The sequence below is a fragment of the Lacerta agilis genome, chromosome 9, assembly GCF_009819535.1.
Source record: "Lacerta agilis isolate rLacAgi1 chromosome 9, rLacAgi1.pri, whole genome shotgun sequence".
NCBI classification, from domain to species: domain Eukaryota; kingdom Metazoa; phylum Chordata; class Lepidosauria; order Squamata; family Lacertidae; genus Lacerta; species Lacerta agilis.
Genome location: NC_046320.1, coordinates 15,453,420 through 15,480,858, shown reverse-complemented (window position 1 = coordinate 15,480,858; position 27,439 = coordinate 15,453,420). Strand labels below are relative to the sequence as shown.

The window sequence follows — 27,439 nt, the reverse complement described above, 5'->3', positions numbered from 1 at the left end:
ACTATAAATTAGTAAAACGTGAACTCGAAAGCACAAACTGCAACACCGTCACTACGGAAAAAATATCATCGTTTAATTTAATTTATCGCCCATCACAAATACAGATGGAAAACGCCAAGTTTAAAGCCCATTTCTCATGTTGCAGTGCCCACTTGGAATCATCGGAAGCCATACTATGAAAGCGGACGAGGAAAAGTGGGAGTCAGAGGCAATGGGGAAACCAGAGGGAAGTGTTAGAACCACAACACTGTCTTAAGTTTAAAGGGCAGGTATATGTTTTCAGGATGAACCGGCTGCAGTTGGGTTTGTTTTCTTCCAGTGCTGCACTTTCTCAGGCAACTCAGAAGAAGCACTGGGAAACACTGGGAAAAGAAAGGAAGAGTCAGGGATGCCTCCATACCTACAAAAGCCTTTTATAAACTAGTCTGGTGCAGTAAATACTCCTCTTTCTTCTCTCCAACACGTAAGACCCTGGAGAGAAACGCTGGCCATCCAATAGGTTAGGGAACTGAGTTTGTGTATGTGATCTGCCTGCATCTCGAGCCCTCCCAGTTCCCTTTTCCTCTTCCTGGAGTGGAGAAGTGCTTTAGTGTTGGTTTAGTGTTGCATCCACAGTGGTGCTTATGGTTTGTTTTCCCCTAAACGAACCACAATCCGGGGTGCTAATCCAGCCACTCGGTGGTTTCTTTCCCTGCTCCAGTAAGGGAAGAGAGAAATTAGGCTAGAGACGCAAGCACCAGCAATGCAGCTCCTGTACAAGCTAATTCCCCTAAGTATGGTTTATATGCGACGATGGCAGCAAGAGTACTATTGGCACAGAAATGGAAACAAGAAGAAATACCGATGATAGAAGAGTGGCAGATGAAGTTAATGGACTACGTAGAATTGGACAAGATGACAGGGAGAATTCAAAAGCGACGGGACCAGAGATTCTTGGAAGATTGGAAGAGATTTGAGAATTATTTGAAAAACAATTGTAAACGGCAAATTAGGCTAGTAGGTTTGCAAGAAGTTTTGTAAGGAGAACTATATGAAACATTACATATATATTTTTAGAAATATGATAATTGGTTATAGATTATTAAAAGTAATAGGGAAATTATGAAAATACAAGACTAAGATGTGAAAAATGGAAATCTTTAGACGTGGTTGATGGAAGTCCAAAAAAAATATTGTGTAAGATATGAAGGAATGTTAAATGATGTTTGGAAAATTTATGTAAAACTTAATAAAAATATTTATTTTTTTAAAAAAGGTATGGTTTATGGCCAGCGTTCTGCTCACCTGCAGCCAGTGAACCGGGAGTTTTGTCTCACGCATCGAGACTTGATTCCTGTTCTCCTATTTCATCCGCTAATTCAGCAGAGCCAACATGGACGCTCTCTTCCTGGTTGCTCGTAGACGGGCGGGGCTCCTCCTCACCCGCGCTTGCCTGCGGGACCGTTTCTTCCTCTTCCTCCTCCTCCGCCTCTCCGTCATCTTCCACGTCCATTTCAAACACTCGGATGTGCCGGAGGTTGGAACTTAGCTAGGGGGACATTTCAAAGATAGGTCTTATTTTACTGATCTGATAGCTGCCTTTATGGGCCAAGCCCATCCAAGGCAGCGACAAAAATCTAAACCTTCAAAACGTAGTACAACATGTAGTACAATATTGTTTCGGGGTACTTAGCCGAGATCTTTAAAGCTAAATCTAAAGTTGCCCGATTTATTCAGTGGTGGTTATCTAGTCTTTTATATTTTTATTTTTTTTTATTTTTTTTATAATAAACTTTATTTAGATTTAACAATTTCACAACAAATTTAAAAACCTTTCGTAGGTACAAATACAAAGGAATAACAACTAGTCTTTTATATATTTAGTTACAGGTAGGTAGCCGTGTTGGTCTGCTGTAGTCGAAACAAAATAAAAAAATAAATAATCCTTCCAGTAGCACCTTAGAGACCAACTAAGTTTGTTCTTGGTATGAGCTTTCGTGTGCATGCATACTTCTTCAGATATCTTTTATATATTGTATGTGTTTGGATTATCAATGTATTTGGATGCCTTTGTATGATTTTACTGTTTTAACTTATGCCAATAAAGGCTAGAAAAGATGTTAAATATTTTGAAGAATTGGTATACAAATGACTGGCAGACAGGGAAGTGAAAGTTTCTTTTATCTTTTAATCTGTTTTTCCTTTTTCCTTTTCTCTTTCTTTGTTTTTTATGATTTGTTATTTTCTGATATTGCTCTATTAATGTAATTTGCATAAAATAAGTAACATACAGGTAAGTGGCGGTCAGAAGGGAGGGGGTCTGTGAGGGAGGCAGGCAAGAGTGGGTTTTTTCTCAGGTGGTGAGACTGAGGAAAACTTTCCAGGTGGGTGCTGGGGAGACTCACTTCTTTGCATGTGGATTGAAGATTAGGGTAGAATTAGAACAGGGGGATATAAATACAGTGGTACCTCGGTTTTCAAACGTAATCTGTTCCAGAAGACCGTTTGAAAACCGAGGTGCAAAGGGCGCTCTGGAATTTCAATGGGGGAAAAAAATCAGTGGAAGCTGTTCGACTTCTGAAAAGCATTCGAAAACGGAAGAAATTACTTCCGGGTTTTCGGCGTTCAAAAACCGAAACACTCGGCTTCAGAGACACTCGAAAACTGAGGTACCACTGTATATAATTATGTGTTTATATCTATTGTCTATTTCTCCTCTCTTTTCTTCCTTCCTTCCTTTTGTCGTTTCTCTTTCTTCCTTTTCATTTCATTTGTTCTAGATATAATTTTATTGTGTTGTGAAAACTGTAACAATTTCTGATTTAAAAATGTAGTACAATTATCATAAAACTTCAAAATTAAAGAAATACAGGTGAAACTCAAAAAATTAGAGTATCGTGGAAAGGTTCATTTCTTTCAGTAATTCAACTTAAAAGGTAAACTAATATATGAGATAGACTGATGACATGCAAAGCGAGATATGTTGAGCCTTTATTTGTTATAATTGTGATGATTATGGCGTGCAGCTGATGAGAACCCCAAATTCACAATTTCAACTTTGGGGTTTTCATCAGCTTTATGCCATAATCATCACAATTATAACAAATAACGGCTTGGCATATCTCGCTTTGCATGTCATGAGTCTATCTCATATATTAAACTCCAGTAGCTAATGAAAACAATTGCTTACATAAATGGACTTTTCCACGATATTTTAATTTTTCGAGTTTCACCTGTAGAATACAGTGGTACCTTGGTTAAGCACGCTTCAGGTTAAGAACTCCACTTAAGAACAGAAACCGTGCTCTGGCGGCGCAGCGGCAGCAGGAGGTCCCATTAGCTCCGGAACGAATTAAGTACTTAACCTGAGGCACCACTGTACATCACTTCAACCTACATAAAAAGCATTTGCAGAGCAATAGCCAAGAGGGTTTCTTCCCCACATCTTCACTGCAGCAGAATACTGCTCCTGTACCAATAGAGAGGGTTACTGAACTATTTTTACTATATAGGTTAATTGCTAAGGGAAGAGTCCAGTATCTTCACTCACAACCCCAGAAAAACAAGGCCTGCAGTCCTATACAAAATGACTTGAGAACGATTCCCAGTGAGCACAGTGGTGCTTGTTGCTGGTTAAACATACAACAAACCATCCTGTCAATGGGTCAAATGCAAAACCTGTCCATGGGATACTCACCACACAAGAAACTTTTCGGATGCCATTTACAGCAACATACTGGGCTTTCATGTTCTCCAACACCCTCCACTGACCCTCGATGGTGACAGGCTGTGTAGGAATGTCCTCACATTGCATATCCAATCTATTTAAGACCAGGGAAAAAAGATGCTGAGACTACAAATTCATTTTCAACTCCAAATGGAAATTCGAAACTTCACTCCAGGCATCCCCAACCTGCGGCCCTCCAGATGTTTCGGCCTACCACTCCCATGATCCCTAGCTAACAGGACCAGTGGTCAGGGATGATGGGAATTGTAGTCCAAAACATACGGGGAGCCGAAGATTTAGTGCCTGCTTTAGTGTATAACCTACAGGTGAAACTCAAAAAATTAGAATATCGTGGAGCAAAGGAATTTTTAAAAAAATCTGGAAGTCCAATCCGTACCTTTGAGCAGAATTCCAGCTGAATTCCAATCCCTGGTTTTCCTCGGTATATACGGACGATAACGGCAACTGGGCCAAAATCCTCTCCTTTCCCTCTTGCTCTGAATTCTCCGCAAGGATTACCGTGATTGTTTCGTCGTCGTAGAAATGGGCATCGAGGCAACTGTAACAACTACAGCAAGGTAAGGTGAAAGCATTCTAGTTGTGGTCAGGGAAGTTATGCACACCAATAAAACCATTCAGTGCGGAAATGTATTTTGCTGCAATACTATAAAGTCCTCCTGCTGTTTTATTGGATATTTTGCTACAGCATCAGACATTGCGGTTTGTTTCGCCTCCCAACAACCAAATTTCTGTAGCCAAGGAGAGAAGCAGGATATTTCGGAAGGTACAGCAGGAGCCTCTTAATCTCAGGGTCGTGGGTTCGTGTCCCATGCTGGGCCAAATATTCCTGCGTTGCAGAGATTTGGACTAGATCACCCTCCGGGTTCCTTTCAACTCTACAGTTCCACGATTCGATGATTCTTGTGGTTTGTGTGACACAATTTAGGTAACATTAAGCCAGGGGTGGTGGTTTGTTTCCTCCCAGAGCTAGGGAAGATGAGCAAAGCATGTGTTGTTCGCCTATGTATGGTAAGCCACTGCTTATGACTTACTATGGCATGTCAATGTGGCCTAAAGGTAAAGGGACCCCTGACCATTAGGTCCAGTCACAGACAACTCTGGGGTTGCGGCACTCATCTCGCTTTACTGGCCGAGGGAGCCGGCGTACAGCTTCCGGGTCATGTGGCCAGCATGACTAAGCTGCTTCTAACAAACCAGAGCAGCGCACGGAAACACCATTTAGCTTCCTGCCGGAGTGGTGCCTATTTATCTACTTGCACTTAGTGCTTTCGAACTGCTAGGTTGGCAATGAGGCCATCAGAACAAACGTTTGCAGGCAGCTCAGAACAAAACATTTATCATTCCCTAAAATCTGCCATCCTTCTGTTCTAGAACCAAGGGGCTTTATATGCCTAATCAAGTTACACCTTGGTTCTCAAACTCCGAAAACCCGGAAGTATTCTGGTTTTCGAACGATTTTTGGAACGTCCGATGCAGTTGTTGGCAATTGTTTCCGGGGCACCTGCAGCAATCAGAAGCTGTGCCTTGGCTTTCAAACATTTCGGAAGTCAAAAGGATTAAGTTTGGCGCTTTTGTTTTCGCTACCTATTTTGCGTTTTTGTTTTTGAAACTTTTTTGATTAATTTGTTTTTGTGACTGTGTGGAACCCAGTTCAGCTACTGATTGATTGACTGATTGACTGTGTGACTGCGGAATGGATAAAAGCCCCCCATCCAAACAGTGACTATCATCAGTGCAGGGAAGAAAAAAATTAAATTTTCATTTTTATCATCTACAGCACTGTCTTATTTATTTTATAGTACAGTACATTGATTATTGCTTTCATTTTATGGATCAATGGTCTCGTTAGATAGTAAAATTCAAGTTAAATTGCTGTTTTAGGGGTTGCTTTTAAAAGTCTGGAACGGATTAATTTGTTTTGTATTACTTTCTATGGGAAAGCGCGCCTTAGTTTTGCAACGCTTTGGTTTTGGAACTTCCGGGACGGATTAAGTTCGAGAACCAAGGTACCACTGTATAATTTGGTGAAGTTACTATCTGGCTAGCTTTTGAAAGTTTGGCATTTTTAGATATACCAACCTTGTTCCTGAATTTTCATTAATACTGCTGTTAAGAAAATTTCCAAAATCAACAGCGAGTAGCCCATTATCAGCAGACCTAAGGGTGGAAAAAGTCGCCATATGAACCAAATCTTTGGCATTTTACACAGACATTACATGATATGTGAAAACGCACAGCTAGATCAATCAATGAAACTGTTATCTAGGCCTGTGCCATGCAATGATAGTGGCTTTGCAGAATTACATCTAGATGTAAACAAAAAATTAAAATTAAAACTAATCCAACGGAAAGCTCAAAATACACCTTTTATTCCATCGTACCTTGAAGTGTCCGTATGCCTCCTCAATATGTATATTTTAGAAATGGAACTTTCTAACATCGTGAACAAAACGTAATGCAAATTGGACGATTTATCGTTCCACCTGCAAGGATAATTTGAATACCCGTAAGTAAAAAAATAAACCGTAACACTTGGTGAATAGAGTGTAGAAAAATAGTTACATGCTCACAAAAAGGGCAACTTGAAGAGCTGGGATGTTGAATCCTCACTGAAGTGGAAAAGAAAGAAAGAAGAACATGAGAAGAATATTTATTATTTGATTTATCCGAGGGCAGTGTACAACATTAAAAACATATTTTACATAGCATGATACGCAAATCCTATATGCAAATAGCAGATTCATTCTCAGAGTACGTCCTTATGTGACCAGCATGGGCAAGAGGGAGGTATTAGTTCAACACAAGGTTTGTAATACCAAAAAACAATAAAACCACTTCTTCAGAAAAAAATATTGAATATGGTGACTACCAACCCCACAAACAGTCCCATGAAGACTGAGCATGCTCAGTGGGCACAGAATGGTGACTTACTGATGGGAGGGAAAAATGGGAAAGAGAGAATGGAGAATCCTGGAAGACAACGGGGCTGGTAAACTCAGAAGCAATATTCCAGCACTTCCAACATATTGTTCTAAGTCAAACTTGGAAAAATCTGTTCCATTATTGCAAAAGCCCTACCTTTTGGATGCTTTGTACAGAGGCATACAAAACGCCTCGTGCACCGATTTTCCAACCACATCCTAGAGAGAAGGACAAAAAGCATTAAAGCAGTAGGGAGAAATTAGTTCCTACAACACACCCACCGGCACAGAGAGAGCAAATTTGGCCGTAGGACTGTGAATGCGACAGCAGATAGGACCCAATGTACATTTTAAGTCCTGCAGGATTATTATTCCAGCATTCAAAACAAACAGAGCTATACAACAAAAGCTGGCTGCCCACAGGCACACAATCTAGGCGACAACAAGAAGAAGAAAGGGGAGGTTTCAAGTTGATGCAATGCTGTGAATTCTAGTGGTTTTGCTATCTGAGTCCTGTCCTTCTTTCACATGCATAAAAAGAACGGAAACCTTAAGCCCAGATCCAGCCATTCCTGGGCAGCAGTCACAGCTGCTGTTTGCCTGAAAGCTGGCAACAGTCCCATGTATTATTAATTATTATTATCATTATATCACTTGTCATCGCAAGAACTCAGGATGGTTCACAGGAAAAAACACAAAGGTAAAAAACACAAGTAAATAGTCAAAACAGAAACAACAAAATAAGCCCCCTCCCCCAAGCACATTTAAATGGCTGTAGAGTATTAATCAGCCTTATTTTAAAAAAATACAAATACAAAACGACATATAACAATTAATAACAATTTAAAACCACCCCACCCCACCCAGGTTAAAACCCCATCTCCTTTAAACCAGGCTTCCTCAAACTCGGCCCTCCAGATGTTTTGAAACTACAATTCCCATCATCCCTGACCACTGGTCCTGCTAGCTAGGGATCATGGGAGTTGTAGGCGAAAAACATCTGGAGGGCCGAGTTTGAGGAATCCTGCCTTTAAACCATAATCTGTGGAGGACTTAACATTAATGCTCTATAATTCTGGGTCATGAAGAAGAGGCTTCAGACTCTCTCACTCAAAACACAGAATGTTATTATTAATGTTTATTTATTATTATATGTGTATGTGTGAGTTATGTGTAAATGTAATTGTATAATGTATCAATGTACGTGATAGCTAATAAATAAAATTTTAAAAAAAAATAATAATAATTTAATTTCTGTACTGCTTTTTTATTTTTAGGGGGAGGGAATCTATTAATGCTACAAATCTGGGAGTTTGAACCCCAGCGAGTCTATTTAGCAGGAAACGGGGCATGGAAAAGCCACTGCCTGCAACTTTGGCATTTCGGCCAACGGCTGGATTCCGCAGAGGGCAACTTCATTCTTGCAACTTGCTTTTAAAAACAGATGAAAACAACGGCGTTTCTTGCCAAAACTCAAACCTGACCAACGACTGAATACTTACAGCCGGCTTTTGTAGGCACTGGTCAATAATTCCCTCCATCCGCCTTTTGACAAAATGCAAGGACTTCTGAGGGTAGTATGGAAACAGCAACGGGCTTTCTGGAAATAAAGAGGCAAATTAATTACGCTTGGATAAAGTCAAATGGACCTGTGAACAGAAATGCTGTACCCCCAATTCACTCCCATTAAGGTAAACATATAGCCTGTGGATCATAGTACAATGGCCTCTTTCAGTTTTGTTCTTCTCTCCCCCCCCCTTTGGTTTTTAGGCCATAAATTCTGAAAAGAACAGTATCGTGGGACACGGGTGCCGCTGTGGGTTAAACCACAGAGCCTAGGGCTTCCTGATCAGAAGGTCGGCAGTTCGAATCCCCGCGACGGGGTGAGCTCCCGTAGCTCGGTCCCAGCTCCTGCCAACCTAGCAGTTCGAAAGCACACCAAAGTGCAAGTAGATAAATAGGTACTGCTCCAGCGGGAAGGTAAACGGCGTTTCCGTGCGCTGCTCTGGTTTGCCAGAAGCGGCTTAGTCATGCTGGCCACATGACCCGGAAGCTGTACGCCGGCTCCCTCGGCCAGTAAAGCGAGATGAGCACCGCAACCCCAGAGTTGGACGCAACTGGACCTAATGGTCAGGGGTCCCTTTAGACAGTACCACTGTTTGGTAACGGCATTTATTCCTGATGCCATTTGCCCTTCAACTCCCAGAGGGCCAGTTTGACAGCGGCTCACGTGAAGCGAGAGAGAAAACTAGGACACCTGTCATAATTACTATGACTCGGAAGCAGTGTGTTCTGCCCAACTCCAGACAAAATGGAGACACAAAAGATACAAGGTCTTGTCTTGTGTGAAAAACACGCTTTTTTTAATTGCTCCCCCAATTTAAGTAAGTCCACCATTACTACCTACATATAGTAGGGCCTTCTTGGTAGTGGCGCCCACCCTGTGGAACGCCCTCCCATCAGATGTCAAGGAAATAAACAGCTATCTGACTTTTAGAAGACATCTGAAGGCAGTCCTGTTTAGGGAAGTTTTCAATGTTGGATGTTTTATTGTGTTTTTAATATTCTGTTGGGAGCCGCCCAGAGTGGCTGGGGAAGCCCAGCCAGATGGGCCGGGAATAAATAATAAAACTATTATTATTATTATTATTATTATTATTATTATTATTATTATTATTATATTATATTATATTTGTGTGCGGCTTTGACAAGGGTGGTTTAGAACAGTCTGTTGATTTATGGAACCTTTGATATAAGTTGGAGACAGGACTGAGGGTTGTACAATATTGCAATGTAGTGCAACTTAATTATTCTGAGCATATGGACATTGGAGGGTGGGAAACAATTATTAACGACTGATTGGTGGGGTAGGAAACTTGGGGGGGGGGAGACTGGCAACCAATGCACCCCTTTGGTTTTGATAGTACATGGGTAGATAAGTCTTAAAAGCCCAGGACACAAATTTTCACGGCCCTCTAGCAACTATGGTGGCTCATTTACCAGAAGCAATGCATTTAGCATTGACTCTGGAAGTGTATACTGGATTCTGACCGAACTGAGCCTCCTAGAGCAAAATATACATACAGGTGAAACTCGAAAAATTAGAATATCGTGGAAAAGTCCATTTATGTAAGCAATTGTTCTCATTACCTACTGGAGTTCAATATACGAGATAGACTCATAACATGCGAAGCGAGATATGTCAAGCCTTTGCTTGTTATAATTGTGATGATTATGGCGTACAGCTGATGAAAACCCCAAAGTTGAGATTGTGAATTTGGGGTTCTCCTCAGCTGTACGCCATAATCATCACAATTATAACAAATAAAGGCTTGACATATCTCGCTTTGCATGTCATGAGTCTATCTATCTCATATATTAGTTTCACCTTTTAAGTTGAATTACTGAAGGAAATGAACCTTTCCACCATATTCTAATTTTTCGAGTTTCACCTGTAGGAGGCTTAGATTAAGTGGTATACAGAGAGCGGAAATAAACTAATGATAAATGCTATGAAGCCCTCTAAGATACATGAATAAATTGAAGTTCTCTCCTTCAATTTCCCAAGCAATAAGGAACCCTGGTTTTCAAACAGCTTAGTTCTCGAACGTTTTGGCTCCCGAACATCCGCAAACCCAGAAGTGACTGTTCCAGTTTGCAAACTATTTTTGGAAGCCGAACATCCGACGGAGCTTCCGCGGCTTCCAATTGGCTGCAGGAGCTTCCTACAGCCAATCAGAAGCTGCGCTTTGGTTTCCGAACGTTTTGGAAGTCGGGCGGACTTCCGGAACGGATTCTGTTCGGATTCAAAAGATACAACTGCACTGTGAAAACAGGCTGTCAAAAACTGGGTTCCGAAAGGAAAATATTTTGGCACAGCATACTTCTTAAGGTTGTGTCTGTACTGGACACATCCAAGTGGTGGAAATGAAGTTCACATTCAAATGTCACAATTTCATCCAAAGAAATCAGTTACTGATGAAAAAGCAAACTAAGATTATATTACCGAGACTGAATGAAACGTTTAAATGGAAGGACTGGGTAAACAGACATTTAGTTTGCCAGTTCCACCTCAACTGCCTTCCCCTTTTGAACAAACACACTTACTTACTTACTTAATCACTTGTAAGAACAATACAGATTGCTAAATCTGTACTGTGCCATATTAAACAACTGTGCCTGAATACTTGCAGCCTCATCATCTTCAGCTCATCTGGTAATAAGAGAATGAAGTACCTTTGAGATTGTTGCTATTTTGGAGGAAGTTAAACCACTGGTTTCCTTCTGTGTTAGGTGGGGACACGAGGTCATCGTCCTCATCTTTCAAATACTGGAGAGCAAGACAAGACAAACAAGTTTATAGCTCATCAATGTTGGGAAAATATGACCAGAAGTTCCTATTTCAAATAGATAACCTACTAAAGAAAGTTTTGTGACCTTTTTCTTAGGGCTTTAGAATGTGTTTTATTTTCCGGTAATCAGTTTACTCAAAACAACCTGTTATCTAGGGAGAGTGCAACAGTTTATCAGAGACGGTTATAAACCTTTGCTCTATGAAACTATCGGCTACAGCTAGACTCTCGTGATTGCGAGGAGTTAATTTAATGAGCAATTTGTTCACTCTCCTTCATGAAGAACCCAGAGTAAATGGAAGTGCTTATGTATAATTTTGTATTCATTAACTTCGGCATAGTAAATGCTTTTTTTTTTAAAAAAAAGTTTTGGGGGACTACTGTTCTCTCAAAACAACTTTTTAATTTACCAAGGGATTTACAGAGAAATTCTGCAAGTGTCTATTCGTAAGTAAGGCTCATTGAGTTCAACGACACATATTTTTGAGTAGACATTTATAGAGTGTCACTGTAAATCTTTTGGGGAAAAGATTAACCCCCCCCTCCCTCCTGCTTGCTGATTTTCCCTACAACTTGAACCCTCATCTTTGCAGCTGCTCAGAGGCTGAGCTGTAAAAAAAACCTTCAGGGGACATAAAATGTCTTCTGTTCTTAAGACTTTTGACAATCCCAAATCTGTTAAGGTGGAAATTCTAAGCATAGGAAATAAACTCCTCCAAAGTCAACAAGATTCCCCCAGATCCCCCCCCCCCCGGAGTAAATCAAGTAGGACAGAATAACCGATCCTTTGCTATGTGGTGCATCAGCTGAGAATGCTATTTGGAGAGAGTTCGATCGGATCTGCCATGCCCAGCTCTCTTTCATTAATCTTTTATGTTCTTCTGCAAGAGGATGACTCATGAGATCACTTCTGTGATGCAAGGCAGAGGTCAGAAATGGAAACCCCGCCCCCCATTGCTGCACATCTAGAGAACAGAGAAGAGCTGGAGGGGGTGTGCGTTGCGAAGGTTTCAGAGGAGTTTAATGCTATATTGTGTTTTTAATATTCGGTTGGCAGCCACCCAAAGTGGCTGGAGAAACCCAGCCAGATGGGCGGGCTATAAATAATAAATTTATTATTATTATTATTATTAGACAGTTTCCGCAGTGTCTGAGTTATGTAAATAGGTAAGAACAGTGTTTTGATGAAGGCTCATTTGAGTCACACGTGTGTCAAACTGGAGCCACTTATACCCAGCCAGGGTTATATATGGCAGCACTGAGAAAATTGGTGCATATTCTGAGGGGGTCAGAGGAACACACAATATAGGCCAGCAGTCAGTGAGACGCCTCAGGGAAGCCCGGCAGCATAGTTTGAAAGCCCTCACCTATTTTTGTTCTCTATATTACAGTGGTACCTTGACTTACGAAGATAATCCGCTCCGAAGGCGCCCTTGTAAGTCGAAATCTTCGTAAGTCGAAGGCGCCATCTCGGAACGGTAAAAAAATTCGCAAGTCGAAAAAACCGCATTGAAAACATCGTAAGTCGAGGTATCGTGCTGCCGCTTTCCCTTCGTAACTTGAAAAATTCGGAAGCGGCGGCCATTTTTTTTTGCTTCCGGAACTGATTTGGAAGTCGAAAAATACGTAATTCGAGTCGCTCGTAAGTCGAGGTACCACTATATTTAGATTTACTGTATGTTATTATAAGTATTGAGAATAATGGGTGGGAAAACTTGCCAGTGAACCACATTCATTCACATAAATCCATCGGATTTGCTTAAATAGATTCCAGAATGCTGAACATGGCTTTACAGAGCGATAGGCTAGCCCTGCCGTAGCTCCGGCCTGCAAAGGATCCTTCCTTCAGCAGCTCATTTACCCATCTCCCTGTCTTAACAAAGAGACTTGATTCATTACCTGACCAACTCTTTCTACATTAAAGTATTTCCCTTTTCGATTGTAGAGCTCAGGTGCCTAAAAAAACAAAAAACAAACATGGAATGCAATGTATATTTTATTTTAAGTGGTGAAGAATTATTAAAATAGCTAACTCTCAAGGTCCCACATTCAATTATATCACAGCCTCGGTCAGAAAGAGGCAAGTTAGCTACCAAATACCCCCAGGCCTTAAGATCTGCAGTTGGTGGTGAAATAGGGCAGAGCCTTCTCCACAGTGGCACCCAAATCATTGAACTCCCTCCTGCTGGAGGTATGATTGGCCCCCTCCCTGCTGTCTTTTAGGTACCCTTTTAAAAATACAGTAGATTTATTATTCTAGTTAAGAGAACAGAAACACAGAAACTGGGAAAAATAAAACAAACAGCATTGATAGGAGTATTTGTAATGAACACGAAGCAGAACTTTAGGAAGTCTTTTAATTTGTAACATTAACTTTTATTTCTAATTTACTTCTATTATTTGTAATTCTTTGTAACTGGATGTGAGTTGTGTGTGTAATTTACCTTTTCTTTTTTCTTTTTTGTAACTCTTTAATTTCAAATGTAATATTGTAACAATGTTTGTATGACTATTGGATTATACTTTTAAAGATATTTCAATAAAATTGTTTTTATAGAGGGGGGGAAAAACAACAACAGATGCATCTGTTTGCCTTCACTTGAAAGAACAAAAACTCCAAGTCAGCTAGATCATGTGCAAGTGTAATAAATTACTCACGGAAGCCAGTCAGATTTAAACAAAAAACAAAAAAAAACGTACCTCATTGAAATGTTCAGTAAGAAAATCGGCAACAAAAGTGATGTCTTTCTGAGTCATCTTTGAGAAACAAGAGAGAAGACGCTGAATTTACATTTTAAAAATCAGCTGCCAAAACTCTGCAAGCAGGAACATCAAAATTAAAATCTTTCTCTTTAAAAGAACATGAAAATTACTGAATACAAAACAGTAATACAGAAGCAGATCAAACAAGAAAACACAACCCTAATTAACATTAAAATACTCTGTGAGCAACCATGTCAATTTTATTCTTTGCCGGTATTTAATTTAGTTAAGGGGGCTAGGTATCACTGGATTGCCTTTTTAGTTATTATTGTACATTTCTAATTTGATAGGGTGTTATGGTATTGCCTTTAAATACATGTATGAAATGGAACATACATGACGGAGCACAGAAACACTACCTTGTTCAGCTCTGGAGGGACATGATCTTCTGACATTCTCAGCATGGCTGGAAAATTAAAAAAAAAAAAAAATGATGACCAGGACAGTGCAATAATTTCCATTCTACTGCCCTCGCTTCCAAAACAGAGAAGATTTCACCAAAATACAGCAACGATAAAACATAATGATTATACCCGCTTGGAAATTCCACAACGGCAGCAGCAACAACAATATGCCAGGGTTATTTTTTTCTGTATCTCTTTGTGTAAAATACGAAGGACTACCTGCTCAGGGACAATATTTAAAACTCAAAAGGCGTATCAACATTGCCAGCTCTGGAAGGAGGAGATGGACAGTAACTTGCTCTCCCCTAAACCCCCTCACTCCAAGTGGAAAACTTAAGACCATTCTGCCCTCCCACTGTTCTCCATTCCACTTGTCCATCTTCTTGAAAATCCAGCCCATCTGGGTGCAGGAAAGAAACATTGGCAGACCATGGCTTCCCCTCCACAGCCCTAAGCTGTTTTCAGAAAGGAAATGAATGCCATTTCCTATTTCATGTTGTCCCTGTTGGTGGGAACTAGGCGACTCCACGTGGACAAGTCTTTACTTTTTTTCTCCTCGGGAATGAAAGGTTTTTAATAGGTTAGGTGGCTTCCTTTCATTTCTGAGGAGAGAAAAAGTAAAGACTTGTCCATGTGGAGTCGCCTAGTAAAGGACCCCAGGACGGTTAAGTCCAGTCAAAAACAACTATGGGGTTGCAGCGCTTTCAGGCCGAGGGAGCCAGCATTTGTCCACAGAAAGCTTTCCAGGTCATGTGGCCCGCATGATTAAGCCACTTCTGGCGCAACAGGACACCATGATGGAAGTCAGAGCACATGGAAATGCTGTTTACCTTCCCCGCCACAGCAGTACCTATTTATCTACTTGCACTGGTGTGCTTTTGAAGTGCTATGTTGGCAGGAGCTGGGACAGAGGAACGGGAGCTCACTCCGTCGTGGGGATTCGAACCGCCAACCTTCCGATTGGGAAGCCCAAGAGGCTCAGTGGTTTTAGACCACCGCGCCACCCGCGTCCCCTTACCCAACCTATTTACGGCAGAACTAACCATGCTCCCTGGTGGCTAATAAGATTCAGCCCTGCCCGTTCATCTGCCTAGGTTTCTATTTTTCAGTTACGCTTCACGAAATCAAACCCTGGTTTATATCATTAGCACTACTTTTTCCTCACCTACATATAGCCACCGGAAAAAAGCTTTGAAGTTCTTCATACTGCTGTCTATAACTCTGTAGAGAGAAAGAGCAGAAAGGGCATTTAAAACTTTTTGAAATGCTGCCCTAACTGAAAGGTGTTTCTAAAGCCCACCTCCCTCGTTACAATTTCCTCCCATGCAAGCAGTTCCACACGCTGAAAGGTATGTCATCACTGCAATATCGTTAATATAATGCAACCTTATAAATGTGTCCATCAAATGTTACTAGCTTGCAACCTTTTTGCTAGTCTGTTCCACTTCCATAGAGAGAGGAGGGGTCTCTCCCTCTTCAAGCAGAGTGAAATCTTCATTTTTAACAACAATTACAGGTGAAACTCGAAAAATTAGAATATTGTGGAAAGGTTCATTTCTTTCAGTAATTCAGCTTAAAAGGTGAAACTAATATATGAGATAGATTCGTGACATGCAAAGCAAGATATGTCAAGCCTTTGTTTGTTATAATTGTGATGATTATGGCGTACAGCTGATGAGAACTGCAAATTAACAATTTGAACTTTGGGGTTTTCATCAGCTGCGCGCCATAATCATCACAATTATAACAAGTAAAGGCTTGACATATCTCGCTTTGCATGTCATGAGTCTATCTCATATATTAAACTCCAGTAGCTAATGAAACGGGACCCAGGTGGCGCTGTGGGTTAAACCAGTGTTTTTCAACCTTTTTTGGGCAAAGGCACACTTGTTTCTTGAAAAAAATCACGAGGCACACCACCATTAGAAAATGTTAAAAAATTTAACTCTGTGCCTATATTGACTATATATAAAGTAATTCTCTTGAATTTTTCAATTTTTCCCACGGCACACCAGGCAACATCTCGCGGCACACTAGTGTGCCACGGAACAGTGGTTGAAAAACACTGCGTTAAACCACAGAGTCTAAGGCTTGCCAATCAGAAGGTCGGCGGTTCAAATCCCCGCGACGGGGTGAGCTCCCATTGCTTGGTCCCAGCTCCTGCCCACCTAGCAGTTCGAAAGCACGTCAAAGTGCAAGTAGATTAATAGGGACCGCTCCGGCGGGAAGGTAAACAGCGTTTCCATGCGCTGCTCTGGTTCGCCAGAAGCGGCTTTGTCATGCTGGCCACATGACCCGGAAGCTGTCTGCAGACAAACACCAGCTCCCTCAGCCTATAGAGCGAGATGAGTGCCGCAACCCGAGTCGGACACGACTGGACCCAATGGTCAGGGGTCCCTTTACCTTTACCTTTTTTTAGCTAATGAAAACAATTGCTTACATAAATGGACTTTTCCACGATATTCTAATTTTTCGAGTTTCACCTGTATAAGGTCCCTTTTTGCATCTGTCAAGAGAGAAGGGACGGAGTATTCCATCTTCCTCTGCCAACCTGCCAGCACAGAATTTCATGTACATATGCAATGCCTGACCTCTTCTGGCTATCAGGCTAGCGCTTAAATACAAGTACGATATAGTGCTTCTGAAAAGTCAGAGTGCTGCTTATGCGCTGTATCACTAATATTTACAGGAATGCAGGATCATCACAGAAAGTCAGACTAAGTTGCATTTTGGACAACAGCAAACTGTTGGTCCCAACATTTAAATAGGAAACAAGAGTCTAAAAATGCTTTGCATCCGACAATCTAGATGAATACGTACTGAAGCAACTCATTTGCTTTAAGGATGAAGGAGCCCACCGCAGTAATAGCTTCTGTAAAGAGAGAACAGTTATTTAACATCAGCTGAGTTGACGACCAACACGCTAGCCAGAAAGCTAATAATATATACCTTCTATTCCTGTTGCATCCAGTCCAAGAGACTCATACTTTTGTTTCCACAATGCCATTCCTTTCAGTTCACTGAGATGGTAAAGCAAAGCCTCAGAGCCACTATCAAAGCAAGACAGCAGAAACATTTCAATGAAGTAGCTGTCATCACATCATCATTAAAGAATAATAATCTGGAATATCTGACAGACTGAAGGAAACCAAGCAAAATACAAATGATTTATAGTTTATATATGATGTTTGGTCCACACTTCCTCCTGACATGAGAAACCTTGGTATACTTATTTGTATAACGTTATTCTTGTTTATAAAACTCAATAAAATAAATGAGAAAGAAAGAAAGAAAGAAGTTTGGTTTCATACTGCTTTTAATTTTAATCAAAACAAAATAAAAAAATTCCTTCCAGTAGCACCTTAGAGACCAAGTTTGTTCTTGGTATGAGCTTTCATGTGCATGCACACAAAAGCTCATACCAAGAACAAACTTAGTTGGTCTCTAAAGTGCTACTGGAAGGAATTTTTTTATTTTTTTATTTTGTTTTGACTACGGCAGACCAACACGGCTACCTACCTGTAACTTTAATTTTAATGTTGGTTTATTATGCTGTTAGCTGCCTTGACAGCTCCAGAGTTATGCTTTGCTGGGGTAAAAGTAAAATAAAATAAAATAAAATGTAAGCTTAAGTTCTGTGTAACTAGGTTGTTACTCGTATAGTGTGATATATGAGTGTTAATAACACTTCATGTAGACTCAATGAAATAAATCCACCGGTTTCAAGGGGTCTGCTCTGAAAACGGCTAATGTTGGTTATCACTCATACTCAGCCCAACCTAGGATTCCTTGCACAAGTGAGAAGTCTTTTAGTGATTTTCCTTCCGTGGAACGGGAAGGTGGCAGTGGTATTTCAACTGACTTAAGCATCAAATGTATTCGAGTTTTCTCTGTTCCGTAAGCTCCTATTTTTACTTGCACCCCTCTCAACACAGCAGGAAATGTTACCTTTGCAAGTGACTTATGACAAGCTTCTGAATACTGGAATAAGAGGATTCCATGGACTGGCCAAGTTTTTTTAAGCCCTGTTGGAAGAGACTTTGTTTTTAGCAGTGCAGGTCAATCAAAAGCCGTAACGGAATTTTAACATATGCCACTAGTATACCTTTACTGTGAGCTGATTCATAAGCAGCGCCTGAAGTTCAAGGCTGTATAGGAAAAACAACAACAACGCACACAAATTTCACTTTGCTTGTGAGCGCAACGCAGTACACAACTCTGATGAAAAACAACTTCCTGTGCAGTACCTTGCTTTGCCCCACAACAGCAACTGCATAAATTCATCTTGAACGGAAGTCGTTGTGTTCTTCTCCTGCAGATAATAATAATAATAATAATAATAATAATAATAATAATAATAATAATAATAATAATAATTTATTTATTTATACCCCGCCCATCTGGCTGGGTTTCTCCAGCCACTCTGGGTGGCTTCCAACAGAATGTTAAAATACAATACTCTATTAAACATTAAAAGCTTCCCTAAACATTGAAGGTGGCATCTTCCCTAAAGATTGAAGGTGGCAGTACAAACACATTTAATTATCAGTCTTTGGCCTAGGGAAGGGGTTAACTTCCATACCTAAATGACGAGGAGTGTACCAACTCATGGATGAAAATTATGGTTAGAAAAGCCACTTCGATTGGTATGCCACCTTCTCTCCTCCACCATCTGGGCTACGAGACCAACCTTGAATTGCTGAAGCAAAGGCTCTGGGACATATCACACAGTGTTCTCCGATCTCAATCTCATGTTATCTGTGGCCCATTATCAGTAGGAATCCACTATGGGTTCGATTTTCAGACACCTGCATATCTTAGAAATTTGTCTGTAACAACATATCGGTGTCTTTTCACCAAAGCCAGATCAAATGTATTCCCATCAGAAGTGCTGGATGGCAGACTGAGAGGCATCCCTTATCAAAATAGGATCTGTGTATGCTCTCAGGATGCCGACTGTATGAGGCATATTTTTTGCACTGCGGACAATATGATCAAGCTAGGGAACTATTGATTAAACTACTATTGGTAAATTGGCCGGGTCAACCTGAAGCCTACTATAACAAATACCTTCTGGACGACAAGTCCAATAATACCACAGTGGCCGTGGCAAAGTTTCTTTCAGTAGTTATACGAATCAAAGATCAACAAAGTTTCTTTCAGTAGTTATACGAATCAAAGATCAACATACCCATGACTAAACAAATAACACATCAGTCTTCCTTCCCTGGGGGGGTTGTCTGTACGAATCTGTATTTATTCGGAATCCATTTTATGGGTCGTTGGACCGCAATAAAGATTATTATTATTAAATTATTAAATTATCCATATATAATAATAATTGATTGTTTATACCCTGCCCTTCTGGCCGGGTCTCCCCAGCCACTCTGGGTGGCTCCCAACAGAATATTAAAAACACGATAAAACATCAAACATTAAAAACTTCCTAACCCTCTAGACCAGGCATGGGGGCAGGGTGTCACTTTTATAAATGGACTGCCTAGTCTTGAACAGAGCATCTGCAACTGTGACAATAGGTAAAGGGACCCCTGACCATTAGGTCCAGTCGCAGACAACTCTGGGGTTGCGGCGCTCATCTTGCTTTATTGCCTGAGGGCTTCCGGGTCATGTGGCCAGCATGACTAAGCTGCTTCTGGCAAACCAGAGCAGCGCACAGAAGCGCCGTTTACACCTTCCCGCCAGAGCGGTACCTATTTATCTACTTGTACTTTGTGCTTTCGAACTGCTAGGTTGGCAGGAGCTGGGACCGAACAATGGGAGCTCACCCCATCGCAGGGATTCAAACTGCCGATCTTCCAATTGGCAAGCCCTAGGCTCTGTGGTTTAACCCACAGCGCCACCCACGTCCCTAACTGTGACAATAACTTGGTTCCTACTCTTCACATGGGAAAAAATATTACAAGAAGCAGTATTAAAAGAACGATCACCTGAATTGGTAGAGTTTTCACAATACCTGCACAAATTTGGTTAGCCGTGAATCCATCTGCATCAGTATTTCTTCCCAAGCTTCACACATGCATGTCAGCGACAGCTTTATATACTGTTTACAAACAGAGAAAGGACAAAATGCCTACCTTTTTCTATAGTACTGGAAACAAATGCAATTTTGCAGAAAGAGATCTGCCTTTATAATTAAATCCAATCAACCTTAATGCATGGTTTTCATTAAAATATTTTAAAATTGCATAGTACCATCACTATCAAAACCAGATAAATGCGTTTTAAAACTGCATAAAACCAATGATTATCATAAAAAAAACCTTTCCTCCGATCCTAGATTAAGTTAAAACGGAATTAAAACACACTGGTAGCCTGATCCTCACTACGTTTACTTGGAAGTAGTTCAATGAAACCTATCCTTAGGACAACAGTCTAATTTTCTCAAAGATGGATCAATTTAATCCAGACAAGTTAAACCAAGTGGATTTAATCCAGTGGGACTGCAAAATGGGCCAGAGCATTTTAATACAGTACCTGCAAGAGAGTTGAAATGTGTGTGAATTTTCTAGCCATTCGAGTCACTTCTGGTAAATACGCTGAGAGCAAACTGGTGTCCAGCTACAGGAATAGAATAAAATTATAGCCAGAGGAAATTACACCACCGATTATTATTTTTAGCAGCCCCACATATAATGCATTCCAGTAATCTAACCTACAGGTTACCAGATCATAGACAACAGAAGTTAGACTATGCCTGCCCAGATAGGGGCAGGAATTAAATTAGCCCCATTTTTCAGCAAAAGGTGAAAAGGCGCAAGGTTTTCTCTACGAAAAGATTAGAAGGTACGGCCTTTTATTTTTGATGGGGAAGGAATGCCGCTGAAACTTATAAAATGCCATCCCAGCAAGCCAAATTTTAAGACAGTTGCTCAGAAACATTCCGATACATCCACAGTACAACGGAACTGACAAGGATGATTTACCCCCCAAAAACAACCCAGAACAAAACATTGCCGCTAAGTATTTCTAAAGATTTACTCACTTGGAAGTATGTTATTTCTGGCTCACTTTCTGGAGAAACTTCTACTTTTGTGATAACCGACAGTGATTTCAAGTCACTTGATAAGCACAAAGCGAGGCACGAACCAGTCACCTACAAGAAAACAATGCAGGGGTTATACACCTAATTTTCTTAGTATTGAGGAACAAATCACGTTTCATATGATTAAAACTGTATAGTTCTTTTCCTCCCCAGTTTCAAAAGCACATCTCTGAGTGCACAGGATTGCAGCCTGTGTGCATTTGCTAAAATCTGTTTAAAATACTGTTACATCTCACTGAGAGCAAAAAAAAAAGTGTACTTTTTAAAATCACCATTAAAGAAGCTCGTCTTAATTGTACAGTGCAGTACATTTTGATTACGGCTGACGTGTTTTCTTTTTCCATGTGTGCATGTAGGGATGTGGAAGCCTAGGAGGAAAAAATAACTTTGGGGAGGTATTTTCATATCTTTAGAGCAGCTGAGCATGTGCGGTGCAGAGGCATCTTTAAATGTTGCATGGCAGCACTACAAATATAGCTTTTTTCAGTATAAGGGTGCAGTGAAAAGAAAATACTGTAAGTTACATTCTTGTCAGTCTTGTGCAGGGAGGTTGTGGCTCAGCGGCAGAAGCTCCCCGGTTCAATTTTTCAAGAGCCAACTCTCTCCTTCCATCTTTAGAAGACTGACTTTTAACATTCAGGAGTGGGGTTAACTAAGAAGATCTACTGGAAAGCTGTGGAACCACGCTCGGCAGTAGTGTGGCGGCAATTGCAAAACCTACTCACCCCCGTTACTGTAGCAATCTTGTACATCCCATAAGCGTAGATCTCAATAAACCCAGCATTGCCCCCAAGAACCAGAGCATTCAGCCTAAAGTTTAAGAGAGAGAGATAATCAGGGCATGGAAATTAGGAAGCACCCTTACACATTAGCGGTTCCACCTGCCTGTTGATCTATTTAAAATATTTATACAACAGCCTCCATAAAAAAATATTGGATATGCAGAGGATATTTTAAAAAATAAATTTAAGGAACCGCAAGAAGAGGGGGAAGGAAGTCAAACTTTGAAATGTTAAAATGATTGCAAAATTAATGAAATGTATAAATTTGAAAAGTATTAAATAAGAACTGTTGTAATAAAGGAAATCAGAACTTGTTTCATTCTCAGTATCAACAACATCATTTGGAAAGCTGTTTGTTCGCTATGCATTTGGACACAACTTAAAATATTGTAACCAAATTTTGCATGCTGGTTCCCGAGATCAAAGAGCAGGTTTTCATCTACATGTAGATACAACAGGGCACCATTCTGAATCAAGATGATGGGCTGAATGTTTCAAAACTGCCCTGGTTTGTTGTTTGTGTTTATGTGTTTGCGTGTGTTTTTGGCTTCTTAGAATTCCCAAGCAACTGATTCAGGGCTGCTGGTTGTACATAAACCAAATAAAAATAAAAATAAAATTACCTGACATCTCCCATGAGTTTCATAATCTCATCTGACTTTTCTTCACTGAAACGTAATTATTTTAAAATATCAGTTACAAAACGAAACATGTTAGGTTCTCATAACTAAAAACGAAAAGCTAGAAACAGAAAATGAGCCTCACCTGAAAATTTTTGCAGTGGTACTGTAGCTATGTTAAAAATAAAAGAGGGGGTGGAAATGTCAGCACATTCAATGATATCTTCTTAGTAAGAATCACACATTCATGTAGGCCATAGAAGCACAACCATAGGCATGTCTGCTCAGAAGTGTAGAGGATTGCAGCCTTACTTTGTATGCAACCTTCATATAACTCAATGGTGTTTACTTCTGAGTAGACATTCTTAGCATAAGCATAAAGAACTAGAAGATGCCTGGCAACAAAGTCACGTGTTCTCTTTATGGTATCAACAGAAGCCATCAAAGTAAAAACTTTCAGGATCAACTTCAGAATATGAAATTGATATATAAAAAAATAAGCTTCAGTCGTCGATCTACTCAGAAGGCCTGCAAAAACCTATGTGGTGGACCTGTAAAAGGGTAAAAGAGTATTGGGAAATAATCCATAATGAATTGGGGGAAAAAAAATTAAGTACCTTCCCCAAAAAACCCAGAGTGCTTTTTTGTTGGGGATAACTCAGATGGTATTTTGTGTAAAATATGCAGGGGTTCGTGATATGCAAAAGGAACCATGGAAAGAAGAAGGGAAGTCTGCTTAAATGAATATTTTAAATTGTTAAACAGAAAGGCCCCACCCCACAGATAGCATGGTTGGAAAGCTCAACACTCACTTCTTTGGCAATGCTGGTAGTTTTGGAAGAAGAAGATTGGACTCGTCCTCAGCATTATAAAAGGAAGTGAGGACACTGAAAGGGAAGATAAAAAGGACTCTTTGGGTTATGCCAAAACTGACCGGTTGGAAAATCATAGGGAAAGTAATACCATATTCTAAAAAGTCTGGCTTTTCTTCTAAAAATGGCTGTATTTAAATACAGTTCTTTCACAGGAGTTATCGATTGTTCTGGGTTAGCTTTCACACGGCACAGATGTGCTTCTATGGTTTTTTAAACACAGTCCCTTCATTTCTAGGTATTGGGATTTTGGTTGCTGTAAGGTCCGTGGGGTGGTTGCTCGCGAGTAACCAGGCAAGGCTCCAAACCGTCTTTTAAGAGGTTTGCTGTGCATGCTATTTACAGTGCAGAGCTACAAGTTCATGCCTGTATCAGTCACTCGCAGAATCTGGCTGCGACCCCAACATAAGAGTTTTGGTATCCCAAATCTCCACCTCCCCTCCTTGCATTTCACCTCTCTTCACACTTGGGGCGCCGGAAGGGGCGTGTCTCCCTCCTCGCCCGCTGAGCGAGGGGAGTGCAGGGTATCCCCAACATCCCCAGAGCCTCTGCTCTCAGGACCCGGAGCTGCCTGCCCCTCCCCACTGCCCCTCCCCGCTGTTTCCTCTGCTGGAAGAGGAGGAGCTGCTGGTCAGGTGGGGGCGGGGCTCTCTGTAACATCCCGAGAGCCCTTCCACCACCCTGCGCTGTGCCGGGGACAGTTCCCTGACAGTTTCCTTTAAGTATAGAACTCTTTTTTTAGGCACAGATGGAGACTGATCTTCATTTAAAAATCCCAGCTGCTTCTATTGCAAATCATGTGACAATTATACGAATACAATGGATAATGTCCAATTAATTCATACTCAAAACAGACCAACTGAAATCAATGGACTTAAAAGTTACACTGAGTTCTGCTCCAAATACAAGTTCATCAGATCCCACCCAGTATTAAAAGTAACTTATATTAAAAACCCAATAGTCGTACACATAATTATAATGCAACAGAATACGGAGGAAGTTCAAACTTCCCAGAAAGCTAAAGAAAGCAGAAGATTGGAGTAAATTTAAAGTATACTTAAAAAAAATATTGTCATATTTGAAAATTGGAAAGATTGTGGAAGTAAATTGAGGCTGGAAATTAGGGTAAAACTGGAAATTAGGGTAAGAAAAATAGATGATGTTAAAAAGAAGGTTAATTTCGAGGATTTTTAAAGCTTAATAATGAAGTTGGAAAACTGCTAAAGATAAATGAAATATAATGAAATTCAACAAAGAGGGATTTGAGGAAGCCATGTAAGCATGTGAGGAAGGTTAGGAAAGTTAAATGTTTATTTGTGTCATAAATTGTGATGAGGTATATTAACTCTGTTAATGTAAGTATGTTGTAATCCTTTTTTTTATTTGTTGAAATTGAATAAAAATATTTTTTTAAAAAAAGAAAGCTCTCAATTTTTGTAAATTTGCAAACGTTTCCCTGTTTGGCAACTGAAAGTGATTTGCACCAGAGGTTGCCAGATGAATGGCCATTATTCTGTGCCTCATTCTTACCTGCTTTCTTCTGTAACTTCCATCCAGTGCATGTAAGTGATAGGCACATCCACTGAGAAAGAATGCAAGCTCTCTGGTTTCTCTACGTCACACAAGATAACTTGCTTAGTATCCGCAAGTGCAAAAGCCAAAACTACAGAAGGAACGGGAAAATGGTAAATACACAATGCACAAGAGATCACCTCTTCAGTACATGCCAGCGATGAAAAGCAATGGACGTTACAAACCATGGTTGAAGCAAACCATGGTTGAGCGCAAACCCAAACCACCACTTGCTGTTGGTAAAACACCAAACTGAGCTGTATTGTCACAGGATTGCCCTTTTCAGGGTTAGCGTTGTCAGCTTTTTGAGAGCGAACGAATGACACGTTCCTTCGATTTAAAATTTAAGCAACTATTACTCTTTTCGTTGCACATTACTTTTGCCATCTGGCCGCCACGCAAGGGCCGTCACTTCCTTCCCGGTGCTTTCGCTCGGTGGCAAACTCCACAATCGCTGAAAGTTTGCAAGGCGATGAAGCAAAACCTAAAAAAAGGCATTGAGAAGAATGGTAGAAACATTCAGACTTCCTCTCTGCAGAGAAAGCAGAGTACAAAAGGAGGTTGCGATTTTACGAAACAGCTTAAGAAAATGCAGTTGGGGAAAAATAAAGAAACCTAATTTGGACATAAGGTTTTTGCAATTACCTTTCCCCCAGAAACACAGACAGAAAAGCTTATATTCTAGAGGACACTTGTCCACTGCCTGGTCAGATGTGACCTGATGTATCCTAGCTGATTTTATCTGGTACAGTCCAATAGCTTTTATTAGATTTTTTAAAAACTGTTCTTAAAAATCTATGTTTACAATGGATTGGGAGTGCATAGGATGAGGGTAACAAAATCAACTGGGCTTTTCTTGCTCCCATTTTTTTAAACATGAAGTAGTGTTAGCTACTTGTTTGAAAGAAGAATGTAGAAATTAGCACGCCCTTCCCAATATTTGTTTCCAGAACTGTTTTAAAGCAAAGCCTCACTATGATAACAAAATGCCAACTTTTAATCACAAACTTACTTTCTTCAACCAACTGAGAGATCATATAAATTTTCTGGTGGGTTTTCTATGAATGTGCCCCCCTTGCCATTTTAAAGCAGACTTAAATTTCAAAAATGTTTGTTCGTGTGTGTGTGTGTGTGTGTGTGTGTGTGTTTCTGTTCCATGCCATGAGTTTTCCATTAATTTCCATGCGTGAGTTTTCCATTAATTTCCTTCGACTAGCATATAACTTATTAAATGCCAATAACATCTTAAAATGCAAAAAAAACAGTTTTATTCACAACTCTGGAGATATTTTGATGACATATTATTTTTATAAATATGATTCTTGCTCCCATAAGGTAGATGCCACGTTAGGGTATAAGAAAGCAGCAAGACAATCGCTTGGAAATTGTCATCTCATGTAACTGACAAATCTGCTTCCATCTTGTGTTACGTAACAAAGGATTCCCAGAACTATTTTTTAAACTAGTTTCAGACCAGACTTAAGAGACTTTAAAAAAGTTTACCACTGCTACATACCACTCCCCATAGTACCATTTGACCACCTTACCTCTCCAACTTTGTTTGCAAGAGCGATCAAATCCCTCTTGGGAGACCAGGCCATAAAAATGACTTCTTGAGGAAGCTGTTTTTCCCCAACCTGCCGAAAAGCAGGCATAGCGGCAGCGATGACTCCCCAGAAGCAGGACAAATAATACAGATCAGATATGTGGTGGGCCTGTAGAAGGGTAAAAGAGCACTGGGAAATAATTTATAATGGGAAACGAGCGAGGTCCCAACTAAAGAAGAATGGCAACTTAAGTTGACACAATATGCACAACTTGCGGACCTAACTTATAAATAAGATAACAAGAAGAACGTACATTTAAAGATCGGGAAAGCTCTATTGAATATATGGGGGGGGGGAATTGTGTACATTTGAAAACGTTGGCAGCATTAAGATAAATTCAACATTTATACTGTTCGAGTTCTGATGGATGTAATAGTGGAATACTGAATGGTTTCATTTATATAGAATATGCAGGGATTTATGCTATGCAAAATGAGCCATGGAAAGAGAAGAAGGGAAGTCATATACATGAGAGAGAGGGATGTAAACTCTATACCTGGTGGTGCCACTGCTCTCCTTTTTGCACTCGGGAGGGATGTTCTTGGAGGTTTGGGCCGCTCTCCTGCGCCTCGGTCGATCCGGTTTACCCAAAGTCAGCAGCTGCTCCCTGTGCCATCGCTAGGACGCACACTGCGCCGGAGATCCAGTCCCTAGGAGATCCTGTCCTCCAACCCCAAAGCGCTCCGTTTCTCCCGCGCAACCTGCGCCGGCAGAAAAGGCCCAACCTCCGGAAGCGGCGTCGCTTCTCCTCCGGTG

General features: G+C 40.5%; 1 protein-coding gene across 3 annotated transcripts; it reads right to left on the bottom strand.

The window, feature by feature from the left end:
• Positions 1-1,284: 1,284 nt before the first annotated feature.
• Positions 1,285-27,439, bottom strand: ANAPC4 (anaphase promoting complex subunit 4). Of its 3 annotated transcripts, XM_033160385.1 has the most exons (29): positions 27,180-27,438; positions 26,624-26,791; positions 25,455-25,560; positions 25,035-25,167; positions 23,445-23,519; positions 22,778-22,804; positions 22,636-22,680; positions 21,956-22,040; positions 21,171-21,281; positions 20,663-20,746; positions 20,142-20,228; positions 18,415-18,479; positions 18,273-18,315; positions 18,116-18,192; positions 17,117-17,217; positions 16,988-17,039; positions 15,333-15,388; positions 14,123-14,169; positions 13,701-13,757; positions 12,900-12,956; positions 10,885-10,978; positions 8,151-8,248; positions 6,806-6,867; positions 6,298-6,336; positions 6,109-6,210; positions 5,807-5,884; positions 4,104-4,274; positions 3,677-3,800; positions 1,286-1,528 (listed from the first exon to the last, which is right to left on the bottom strand). In XM_033160385.1, exons 2-29 carry the CDS (start codon positions 26,729-26,731, stop codon positions 1,313-1,315), a joined length of 2,400 nt encoding a protein of 799 aa, XP_033016276.1. In that variant the 5' UTR covers positions 26,732-26,791; positions 27,180-27,438; the 3' UTR covers positions 1,286-1,312. The 3 variants fall into 3 exon arrangements, with proteins under 3 accessions (XP_033016277.1, XP_033016276.1, XP_033016278.1); XM_033160386.1 differs by lacking the exon at positions 20,142-20,228 and having other exon boundaries at positions 1,285-1,528; positions 27,180-27,439; XM_033160387.1 differs by lacking the exons at positions 25,455-25,560; positions 27,180-27,438 and having other exon boundaries at positions 26,624-26,707.